General features: G+C 35.3%; 2 protein-coding genes across 2 annotated transcripts in view; one reads left to right on the forward strand and one right to left on the reverse strand.

Annotated features, from left to right (window-relative positions):
• Positions 1-3099, forward strand: part of LOC127969395 (growth arrest-specific protein 7) — a 34882-nt gene extending 31783 nt beyond the window's left edge. Inside the window, exons 12-14 of the mRNA XM_052571316.1 lie at positions 1446-1525; positions 2263-2361; positions 2442-3099. Coding sequence (XP_052427276.1) covers positions 1446-1525; positions 2263-2361; positions 2442-2555 — 293 coding nt within the window. The 3' untranslated portion in view covers positions 2556-3099. The remainder of the gene's footprint in view (positions 1-1445; positions 1526-2262; positions 2362-2441) is intronic.
• A 1772-nt stretch (positions 3100-4871) lies between these two features.
• Positions 4872-13005, reverse strand: part of LOC127969325 (myosin-16) — a 48343-nt gene continuing 40209 nt past the window's right edge. Inside the window, exons 21-25 of the mRNA XM_052571198.1 lie at positions 12202-12327; positions 11950-12120; positions 10133-10333; positions 6410-6556; positions 4872-6314 (exon numbers count right to left, since the gene is read on the reverse strand). Coding sequence (XP_052427158.1) covers positions 6165-6314; positions 6410-6556; positions 10133-10333; positions 11950-12120; positions 12202-12327 — 795 coding nt within the window. The 3' untranslated portion in view covers positions 4872-6164. The remainder of the gene's footprint in view (positions 6315-6409; positions 6557-10132; positions 10334-11949; positions 12121-12201; positions 12328-13005) is intronic.

Consider the following 13005-nt stretch of genomic DNA (forward strand, 5'->3'; position numbering starts at 1 on the left):
ATTAGCCCATGCTCGAGCTACTGGGGTGCCTCAGGGCTCAGTTCTTGGACCACTTCTATTCTCTGTCTACATGGCATCATTAGGTTCTGTCATTCAGAAACATAGCTTTTCATACCACTGCTATGCTGATGACACTCAACTCTACCTCTCATTCCATCCTGATGATCCGACGATAGCTATTCGCATCTCAGCTTGTCTAACAGACATTTCTTGCCGGATGAAGGACCATCACCTTCATCTCAACCTTGCCGAGACAGAACTGCTTGTGATTCCAGCAAACCTATCGTTCCATCACAATTTCACCATCAAGTTAGGCACATCAACCATAACTCCTTCAAAAACAGCCAGAAGCCTTGGAGTTATGATTGATGATCAGCTGACTTTCTCAGACCACATTGCTAAAACTGTCTGATCCTGCAGATTTGCTTTATACAACATCAATTAGATCAGGCCCTTTCTTGCTGCACAACTCCTTGTTCAAGCTCTTGTTCTGTCCAATTCTATCAAACCTTTACATTTAATTCAGAACGTGGCAGCGAGATTACTTTTTAATGAGCCAAAAATAATACACATCACACTTCTGTTCATCACTTTGCACTGGCTTCCAGTAGCTGCTTGTATAAAATTCAAGGCATTGATGTTTTCCTACAAAACTACCACTGGCTCTGCACCCATTTACCTATATTTGTTACTTCAGACTTATGTGCCCTCTAGAAGCTTGCGTTCTGCAAGTGAACGTCGCTTGATTGTGGCATCCCAAAGAAGCACAAAGTCACTTTCACAGACTTTGACATCAACTGTTCCCTCCTGGTGGAATAACCTGCCCAACTCAATCTGAGCAGAGTCCTTAGCCATCTTCAAGAATTTCCTTAAAACACATCTTTCCCACACTCTAGCACTCTCTATTCTTATTCTATTCTTTAAAAAAGAAAAAAAAACATGCACCTATTAGACTTGCACTCTATTTATTTACTAACAGCTTGATTTCTTTATTTTTAAAAAGAAAACAAGAAACTAACACTAGCTTCTCTAATCTTTTTCTTTATTATACAATTAACAAAAGCAAAAATGCCTCTAACACTAGCTTGCTCTATTCTCTTCATATTCTATATTTATTTTTTATTTATTATATGATTTAAAAGCCCTTGCTATGTTTTCTGCGTTTAAGCTAACTGAGACTTGTTATAGCACTTGTATATCATTGCTCTTTTGTTGATTTTGATCGCTTCCATTGTCCTCATTTGTAAGTTGCGTGAATAAATAAATAAATAAATTTAATTAAATAAATGTATGCATTTAGTAAACGCTTTTATCCAAAGCGACTTACAGGCTATCAATTTTTACCTATCATGAATAAAACCATTTGTTAAATGACTAAATGTACATATAAATAGACACGATGATGTATGAGTCCCACATGTGTAACTCAGGCTCTGTATCTTCAGGTGATGATCTGATGCGATGTGTTGATCTCTACAATCAGTCCCAGTCCAAGTGGTTTGAGGAGATGGTGACCAGCAGTCTGGTGAGAGATTGACTGTGCTTTCACAGACACCAGTTCTTCAGATAATGCCACTTCTGACTGCTTTATACAGTCAAATGATAGCTTTCAATGATGAGTTTTAGTCTTTTTTTTTTTCAATGGATCTTGGAATTTAGTAACACTAGTTAGCTACTGTCAGTTAACTTTGAACTTACACAAATAAAAATAATTTGATTTGATTTGAAATAAAGCTTCACATTTAGGTTTTCCCACGTAACACCCCTATACCAATGCGTGCACGCGCACACACACACACACCCTTTTGTAATTCACTTTGGATAAAAGCATCTGCTTAATGCATAAATGTACATGTAGGATTTCTGATATCCATGTTTAAATTTTCACTTGTCATTTTCATCATAAATTTTTTTTGGACAAACTCAATTGATTTGTAAGCTGCTGATGATAATGATAATAACATAGTGATTCTTGTTATTTAATAAAACTAATTTTGCAAACAACAAACTGAAAAAAAGATGAATACGTTGCTTTTCTTTATGTAGAAATCAATGCATTGCTTATTGGATTAACTAATGTAAAGTAAAGTGCTACCATTTGTATAAGAAATGAGAATTTGTGTGATGTAGGACACAGTACAAAATAGAGAAATTCTGGGAAGCTTGATGTTTCAACACTGCTAAGAGATGCAAGAAAACTATGATTTAAAGACAAAAACATTTTCTTTTATAAACAAACTCTATACGTCTGGTTCCTGACAGGAGCTTGAGCGTCTGGAGGTGGAGCGTGTGGAGATGATCAGACAGCATCTGTGTCAGTACACAACGCTACGACACGAGACGGACATGTTCAACCAAAGCGTGAGTTAAACACTCTCTCACTCATACAGCACAGTCTGATTCAGATCAAGAGTCATGATGACCTAATGTTTCATCTCCAGACCATAGAGCCGGTGGACAAACTCCTGCGGAGCGTGGACCCCGCCAGAGACCGAGAGCTGTGGGTCAAAGAACACAAGACGGGCGAGCTGAGACCGGTGGACATGGACATCTGAGACCATCAGACTCGCAGCTCTAGAGACGCTGAAACACAATGCAACACTGGCTGAAGAGAAAGTGCTCCATCTCTCAAAAACCCTTCTGATGCTCTAAACCAGGAGAACGATCATGAGAAGTTAGAGAGAGAACCGAGGTACCATAACCTTCCCACAAATCTGACTGAAAGAGCTCTCGAGGTGTGGCAGAGACTGTGTGAACATCTGCAGGATTTCACTCGGGAGAACTGACGTGCTTGTCAGTATCTTCTGATGCGATCGTGACATTAGGATTCAGCATTGATCGATCCGAGTTCATGTATGTGAAATAGTATTAATATATACTGTAACTGCTGCTGCAACTATTACAGCTGATTTCAGTTCTGTGACTATTCAAAGCTCTCGCTTGCCTTAAAGCAACAGTACACTCAAAAATGTTCATTCTGTCGTCATTTACTTCACTTTCATGTGGTTCCAAACATGTTTGACTTTCTTCTGTCTGTTGTTGAGCACAAAATAAGATTTTTTGAAGGATGTTGGTAATAAAACAGATGGTAGCCATTGACTTCCAAGTATGGGGGGTAAAATCTGGAACTAAACAGCTGACGGTAGCCATTGACTTCCAAGTATGGGGGGTAAAATCTGGAACTAAACAGCTGACGGTAGCCATTGACTTCCAAGTATGGGGGGTAAAATCTGGAACTAAACAGCTGACGGTAGCCATTGACTTCCAAGTATGGGGGGAAAATCTGAAACTAAACAGTTGACGGTAGCCATTGACTTCCAAGTATGGGGGGTAAAATCTGGAACTAAACAGCTGACGGTAGCCATTGACTTCCAAGTATGGGGGGTAAAATCTGGAACTAAACAGCTGACGGTAGCCATTGACTTCCAAGTATGGGGGGTAAAATCTGGAAGTAAACAGTTGACGGTAGCCATTGACTTCCAAGTATGGGGGGTAAAATCTGGAACTAAACAGTTGACGGTAGCCATTGACTTCCAAGTATTAACTAAACAGCTGACGGTAGCCATTGACTTCCAAGTATGGGGGGTAAAATCTGGAATTAAACAGCTGACGGTAGCCATTGACTTCCAAGTATGGGGGGAAAATCTGAAACTAAACAGTTGACGGTAGCCATTGACTTCCAAGTATGGGGGGTAAAATCTGGAACTAAACAGTTGACGGTAGCCATTGACTTCCAAGTATGGGGGGTAAAATCTGGAACTAAACAGTTGACGGTAGCCAATGACTTCCAAGTATGGGGAGTAAAATCTGGAACTAAACAGCTGACGGTAGCCATTGACTTCCAAGCATGGGGGTAAAATCTGGAACCAAACAGCCAACGGTAGCCATTGACTTCCAAGCATGGGGGGTAAAATCTGGGGGATAAAATCTGGAACTAAACAGCTGACGGTAGCCATTGACTTCCAAGCATGGGGGGTAAAATCTGGAACTAAACAGCTGATGGTAGCCACTGACTTCCAAGCATGGGGGGTAAAATCTGGAACTAAACAGCTGACGGTAGCCATTGACTTCTAAGTAAGGGGGGTAAAATCTGGAACTAAACAGCTGACGGTAGCCACTGACTTCCAAGTATGGGGAAAAAATTTAAATAAACAGTTGACGGTAGCCATTGACTTCCAAGTATGGGAAAAAATCTGGAACTAAACAGCTGATGGTACCCACTGACTTCCATAGTATGAAAAAAAAAATTAAACTTAACAGTTGACGGTAGCCTTTGACTTCCATAGTATGGAACAAAATATGAAACTGAACAGTTTTTTCGTTCCATATTTTTAGATACATATTTAGTTTCATACCGGGAACTGTTTTTATCTTCAACAGAAGAAAGGAACTCTTCTTCTTTGGAAAAGCTTGAGTGTTAAAATGATGACAGAATTTTAGGCTTTGGGTGAACTGTCCCTTTAAAGTCGACATGAACCCATTTCTTTTTGAGGGAAATCAGGATATTCAATGAGAAAAGGAAATGCAAATGTCAGGAATTTTAAAAAAGAAATGGGAGTTACTTACCAAAATGAACACCGAAAGGAAATTTGATTCAGGTGGAGAAGCTCATTACATTCTGAAAATATTGCACATTTGTCCTTTGGAATATCATGTATGAATTATGTAAAACCAGAAACATGGATCAGCAAGTAAAGAGAGTAAGTGTTGATTTCAGCTTACGCAGGATATTATACAACTCAATGCAAATCCATAAACATTCCAGATCTGGTATTACATTGTAAATGAATACAACTGCTCACAGTCTCACACTGCTGTCATGGACTCAGGGCTTACATCACTTCATACTCAATTAAGAAATGAACACAAACACGTGTGTAAGATGTTTTATTTTCTGTCTTTTGATCAAATTCAATACATTGTTTCCCCAAACCATTTACTCTATAGTGAGAGAGCTACAAATAATATATGTAAATTATTCTGCACAATGCTTATTTTTTATATGAAATCAATTAACACTTTTGCTAAAAGATCATCAAGATGTTTAAACTGGATTTGATTGTTTGTTTTCTGACAGTACCAGCTTATGCATTTAACGCATCTGCATTACTGATGTTCAAATAATTCATTCTCTTCCTGTTATACAACGATGTAAATGAAGAATAACTGCTGAATATCATCCATTTATTATGTTTTCTGTAATATAAATTACATTAAATGTAATGTTTAACTAAATAGGATTCATTTGTTTGCACTATTTATGTAGCTTTCATCAATAAATACAAAATTAATGCAAACATGACACTACTGAGCAAGGGAATATTATATATGGAATGAATGTCCATTCAATGCATTTCAAATTTTTTCTGAATATTGAATCATGATTTCATTTCAGAGTGAATGTGTACTTCATAACAGATACGTATTTGTCCTATTGACTATGTATAACTAATGCTGTCCTCCTTTAAAAGGAATATGTCAGAAATGTGCTCACCTCTAGGCCATTCCAGATGTAGATGAGTTTGTTTCTTCATCAGATTTGGAGAAATGTAGCATTGGATCACTTGCTCACCAATGGATCCACTGCAGTGAATGGGTGCCGTCAGAATGAGAGTCCAAACAACTGATTAAAACATAGTAACACAGTAATCCAGACAACTCCAGTCCACCAGTTAAAAAAGTTGTCTGATCTGAACCAATTATGTGGGTGGAATTTGATGTGAGGGACAACAGGAGATTTTCATTGGAGGAAGCACTATTATGTATTATGGGCTTAAAATTTATTTAAAAACATCTTGATAGATTTTTTTCTTACAAATACACAGCTTTTATAAGGATTTTATCAGCTGTTTGGACTCTTATTCTGACGGCACCCATTCACTGCAGAGGATCCATTGGTGACAAGTGATGCAATGCTACATTTATCCAAATCAGATGCATGGCCTGAATGCATTCATTTTTGGGTGAACTATTCCAAAAAAAAAAAAAATGAATACGAAATAAACTTAATTACAGTACAAAATGAAAGTCATGCTGATGATAGCCAAATATAATACTGAACATAGATATTTGTTGTAATCCAAAGATTTATATGTGTACAGTTATTTTTTTTGAGACAAAAATGATGAATGCAGAAGACAAAAAAAAAAAAAAAACTCTTGATTCTAATCGATCATGAGTTTCTTGATTGAATTCAAGTATGTGGGAATGAGAGAGCTGATGGACTCGTCCTCATCAGTGACCTTCTCACCTCTGCCCTCTGACCCCACAGAGCTGGGCGACCTCACCAGGCCGGGGTAGGGAGTGCTGTAACCCTGTGTCAAACACACACACACACACACACGAGCAGAGCGTTACTGACTCCTGCTGGAGACGGATGGCGTTAACATTTGTCCTGACAGACACTCACTGATGAGTAGCCTTTGCCGAAGCTGCCTCTGTTCTTGGTCCTGATCTTGGTGAGCGCAGACTCGGCGATGTCTGCCCGCTCTTCTGCATCGTCCAGCTCATGAACCGTCTTCCTGTACTTGGTCAGATTCACATTCGCCTGCTCCTCCTGTGCATCAACAACAGCACATCAGAGAAACACATGCTGTTTCCACAAGTTCACACATACCTGTATAATAATCAGATTAGAGGTTATGTGCTTTTGGCATTCTGTCTGATTTTGGCCCGAACCCAGAGTACCCCCCTACAGGTCAGGACAGGAATAGTTGTAAGTGTGGAGAAGGGGAGGTGAAGGGATTCTGGAAAAACTGTCAAGGCACAGAGGTACAGTAAGTCTGCTGTGTATATATAAGCACCTCTTATCTTGTCAGTCGGGTTGATTACTGATTGTGCAGCTCTCCTCTTAATTATCTGAATGTGCTCCACCCGGACTTTGTTAATAAAACATCATATGATTGACAGCTTGATGAAGTTTCACACTTCAAAATTAAAGCATTCAGTAATGCATTCATTTTCTACAGTTAGTATTTATTAATTCGTGTGTCATATCAGCATCAAAGGCCATATTCATTACAATAATAAAACACATAAAATAATACAGTATACAATTGGAACTTCTTGTACTACATTTTAATTATTAATTATGTGTTGCACTATTATATCATTTAAAAAAATGCTATTGCTTATTGCTAAGTCATGCTTTTTTAAAATGCATTAATAATGTTAATTTAGGTTACTTACTATTTTGAAGACATCCAAAATCAAGCTTTGGCAATTCATGATTATGATTATATATGAAAAGTCGAAATTATGAGTTAAGAGTCATAATTATGACAACTATTGTGTCTTTTTATGTCATAACTGACTTTGTCACAAAGGTTTTTATCATATAAAATGACTCAACTTTGAATTTAGTTCATAGTTATGACTTAATATCCATTTTGATATTTCATCCCATAATTTTAATTTATATTTGACTTTGTATGTCATTGAGCTATTTCATAACATATATCATAATTAAGACTTTTTATCTCAATTATAATTGTGTGTATACTTTTTTACCAGTGTCATAATTTTTTTATTCTTTTTAATCAGTATGACTTTTTATTTCATAAATATGACATAATATTGTGTTTTAATGTAAATTAAATGTAGTCACAATTAAGAATTTTAGCTCATAATGATAAATGTTGATTTTGACATGTAAATTATGATTTTTCATATAAATGTCATAATAATGATTTTTATCTCTCAAATGACTTAGTATATCATTATTTTGACTTTTTTATTTTTTTATAACTATATCTTCTGTCATGGGTCTTTATCTTTTATAGCCTAGCCTTTATTGATTGATTGGACTTGGATCAGTTTGTGACTGTGCTACACATAATAAAGGTCACACCTCGGACCTTGTGATCTCAAATGGATGCGTTGTATCTCAGTTATCTGTCATTGATCTAGAGTTGTCTGACCATATGCCAATTTTTTTTTTTTTTTTTGTTACATGAATCTTCCTGTTGTTAATATCTTAAATTGTCATACTATGACATACCGTAGATAGAGATCAATCAAGCCTTCATGAAAACTACTTCTCTAAGTAGTTTTTCTTCATCTGATCCTTTGGAGGCTTTCAATGTTAAATTATGTTCTCCTGTCTAGCATTGAGTCATTTGCTTCTCAAAAATCACACTTTGTTTCATTTGTGCGACCATGTTCCTGGTATAATGATGGTTTGCGTGCAATGAAGACTTCCTGTCGTAAGATCGTATGTAGCGTCTCTCTAGTCTGACTGTTCATTATCAAGCATCGAAGGATTGTTTACACGAGTATAAGACTGGAATTGTTTCTGCCAAATCTGATTATTTTTCTAAGATAATACAAAATAATCTAAACAAACCGAGACAATTGTTTAATTCCATTAACAAATTGTTGAATTGTAATAGTCTTTCGCCTGTTAATGATTCAACCCATTTTTGTACTGTAATACGCTTATTTATTTTTTTGGCACTAAGATTGATAAATGTACGAAACATGATCATGAAAACCCCTTTCCCCCTAGTCCACAGCTGCACCTAAAGACTCTTGGGGGTCTCTGATACTATACTAAAGTGGTTTAGACAGTAAGTAGTTTGTTAATGGGTGGATTTAGGTCAGAGGTAAGTGTTGTGAAATCTGGAGTTCCTCAAGGATCTGTTTTGGGCCCCTCGCTTTTTAATATCTACATTTTCCCACTTGGTCAACTTTTAAGATCTCTTGGATCCTCTAAAATGTCATTTATATGCAGGTGACACTCAAATCTATATACACTCAAAACCTGATGATACTGTGCCTGTGAATTTTCTTACTCAATGTATTTCTAAGATTAAGGAATGGATGTTGCAAAACTGTCTTTGTCTCAACAGTGAAAAGACTGAGATTATGCTCATTGGTTCACCACACCAGTTGCGTAAAGCTGGAACGTTTTTTTTGGTCACACTTTATTTTAGGGTCCAATTCTCACTATTAACTAACCATTAACTATGACTTTTGCCTCAATTAACCCCTTATTTGCTGCTTATTAATAGTTTATAAGGCAGTTGTTAAGTTTAAGGTATTGGGTAGGATTATGGATGTCATGCATTATATGTACTTTATAAACACTAATAAACAGCCAATATGTTAATAATAGACATGCTAATAAGCATCTACTTATTAGTGTGAATTGGACCCTATAGTAAAGTGTTACCATTTCTTTAATTGTTGGTGACTCTTTTATGGAATCGCAGACAAAATTTAAAAATGTAGGTGTAATGTTCAATTCGAAGTAACATTTGAGCCTTATATTCTGAAAACTGTTAAAACATCTTTCTTTCATTTTAGAAATATTGCCAGATTACATCCAATGCATTTCCCTGAATTGTTTTCTCTTGAATTGAGAATTGCAATGCTTTGTTGTCCTGGGTATCAAAAGCTACCCTAAAGAAATTACAGGTTGAGGAAATCTGTCCTGCCAGAGTCCTAACTAAAACAAGGGATCATGTCACTCCTATCTTGGAGTCTTTGCATTGGCTTCCTGATACTGGATTGCTAATTATCTCATCTACCTGCCTAAGATCGATGTGGTACAGGGCTTTTTCTTCTCTAGCTCCAAAACTTTAGAAATAAAGCAGTCAAATTTTCTTAACATATTCAAATCTTGCCTTAAAACTTTTTTCTTTAAGGTAGCTTTTATATACATTTTATATTGTTCTTAATTCTAATGTGGTTTAAATGTTTTGTTTTGTTTGTTTTTGCTCATTTTCATACTTTTTTATGTGGTGTATTTTGATGTTATATGTTATGTAAAGCGCTTTGAGAAGTAAAATTTAAAAGCGCTATAAAAAAATAAAGATGATTATTATTATTAGCTCATAAATATAACTTTATTACATTTATTAATTTATGACTGTCATAATTGACTTTTAATTACAGTATATATGTTTTTGTCATCATTATAACTTAGTATCTCATTATTTTGACATTTAATTTCATAGCAACAACTTTTAAGTCATAATTAAGATGTATCTCATAACTATAAATTAGCATTTCAATTAAGATTTTATATCACAATTTTTTTTTTATGTCATATTTCTGGCTTTTTTTATTTATAATAATGAGTATAAATGTCCAGTGTCCAAACCTCTGTGAAAATGAAAAGGTGACCTACCGCCTCCTCCACTTGTCTCTTGTAGGCTTTCATCTTCATCTGGAGTCTCTCCACCAGCTCCTGCATGCGGTGCTGGTTCTTCTGGTCCTCCTCGGACTGGAAGAGAAGCTCCTTCAGACGCCGCTCGTTCTTGCGCAGACTCTTCACCGTCTCAGCGTGTCTCTTCTGCTCGCTGTCCAGCTCCAGCTCCAGCTCCTTCACCTGAGCGTTCACAGAGCACAGGACAAACCAGATCTAACAGTCATGATGGTATGCTCTGGACATTTTTTACTTGCTCTACACCACAAACGAAAAAAATAAAGATGACAGAAACATATTATGTCATATATCATTCAACCAAGACAATCCTTTGTCCATGTTTAAATGTGTACACTTCTGATGTGCAGCATCTTATTTGACAAAAAATAAAATAAATGCAATGATTTGTTGTAAATTAATTATCATGTTTCATTTGATTACATTTTAAAAGACTAATTCAATTGTTAATCATTTCATTACACATTATTTTTGCATTAAACTTGTTTTAAATCATAATGCATTTTTATAAATTTGATACAGATATATATATATATATATATATATATATATATATATTAGTATACATTGTTAACAAATTTAATACAGCTTAATCCAATTTGAAATGTGGAAATGCATGGAAGCTCATTTAGCCACATAAAAAAATTTATAATAATAATATAAAATGTATGCTTTGGCAAAACATAATGAATATATGACATAAAAAGTTGTAAGCCATAATAAAAAAAAATATGTTTATGTCATAATTATGACTTCATAAGTTGTTAACGTAATGAAAATGTAGACTTTTTGTCAACTGTAATTTCAACATCTCATAAATATGAACAATTTTGACTTTTCAACCTATAAATGACTTTTTTTTCATAACTATAACTTCAGTCACAATGTAAATTTAGTTATGCTTTTTTTTTTACTTAGTACAGTGTGTAAAAAATTAACTTTCCTTAATTTAAATTTCATATAACATCTTCATCTCATAAATGACTTAGTGTGTCGTTATTTTGACTTTATTTCATAACCATAACATTTATGTCATAATTTATCTCAGAATTTTACCTTTGTATGTCAATTTCAAATTTTTTTTTTTTTTTTGTCAATTACAATTATTCATAGGAATGTCTTTTTTATAATTATGACATTTTATTTCATAAACATGACTTTGCATGTCATTACTTTGACTTTTTATTTCCTATCTGCAACTTAATCATAATTAATTAGTCATAATCAATCTTATAAGTATAACTTTGCCAATTTCAAATCATAAAACACAGAATCCAACTAAATAAATACAATTAAAAACCAAACTGGTTTCATGAGGCGCTAAATGAAAGGTTCTTAATTACCATAATCTTCAAGCTCTAACAAACTCATGGAGAGCATTTTCTTCCTCAATAATGCATAATTAATATAGTCATCAATATCAATAATTATCAATACTGACTCGAAACATCCAGACTAAGAACGCCAATGTGTAAAACGAATAGACTGAAGCTTTAATTTGTTCCTGCCTTGATAAAAATGCTGAATTCTACCAAAAATAATGCTTAAAATAGTATTTGGTATTTTGCACTGTATGTATTTTACATCTTAGACTTATATATTGTTGTATTTTAATGTTTTGGGGTTTTTTTTATCTGTTTTTATTTTTTATTGTAGCACTTTGCCCCAGACAAATTTCATTTGGGGGACAAATAGAGTTTATCCTTATCCTTTATATCTTCTGATATGGTAAGTGCTGATGCTGATGTCCCAGCCCTGCTCATCAGGTTAATGAGGTTTACCCGTCCCTCCAGCTTCTGAATGATCTTCTTCCCTCCCTTCATGGCCATCTGCTCAGCTTCCTCCAGTCTGCCGCTCATGTCCTTCATCTGGAGCTCCAGGCTCTTCTTGACGCGCTCCAGATGCATGATGTGCTCCTGCTCCACACGCAGCTCCTCCAGCACACGGGCCGTCTGCAGACCAGCAGCACAGCGTCACACTCCACCCCATCAGGCCTGTCTCTCAGCGCTGTGTGTGTGTGTGTGTGTCTGTACCTCACATGCAGACTTCTTGGCCTTGTCGTTGGCTGATCTGAGTTCGGCCTGCAGCTCCTCGTGCTCCTGCGTCATCTGCTGAACGTCCACTTCCAGCTTCCGCTTCCCGCTGGACACAGTCTGCATCTGAGAGCACAGAACAGCTCTGTTCACTTCACACAGCACACAGCTCCACGTTAGCAGCTTGACCGTATACAAGGGCATCATGTGTCTATTTAAATGATCTGTTTCATCTGCTACTATAATTCTTGAATTCGATTTTTTTTTTACTGTTTTTATATCTATATATATATATATATATATATATATATATATATATATATATATATATTTTTTTTTTTTTTTTTTTTTGTCTATAGAGTTTTAATTCATGTTTATTTCAATTTTACTTTTAGTTATTTAGTTAAACTAAATGAAAATGAGAAATGTTGGACATCATTTGCATATAAACAAATGATAAATGTTTCTTGCACTGATATAATTCTTTAAAAAATGGCACTGCAGAAATAGTTCTGTAAAAAAAAAAAAAAAAAAAAAAAAACCTTAATGAATGACACAGAAGGTTTTAGGTTGTTAGAAATGTATGTTTTTTTATTTGCCCTGGAAATGAAGATATTGTATCAGATTTTCACTAATTATTGTGGCCAAAAGAATTCATGATAACAATAGTAGTATCATTTAGCATTTATTGATAGATTTTTTGCCAAAGAATCCCACTCAAAACACAACAGCAGGAAGTGGAGCTGGGCGAGAGGACTCAAAAGTGACAGCAATGATCAATCATCAAAACAATGCCTGCATGAA

Source organism: Carassius gibelio, chromosome B12, assembly GCF_023724105.1.
Source record: "Carassius gibelio isolate Cgi1373 ecotype wild population from Czech Republic chromosome B12, carGib1.2-hapl.c, whole genome shotgun sequence".
NCBI classification, from domain to species: domain Eukaryota; kingdom Metazoa; phylum Chordata; class Actinopteri; order Cypriniformes; family Cyprinidae; genus Carassius; species Carassius gibelio.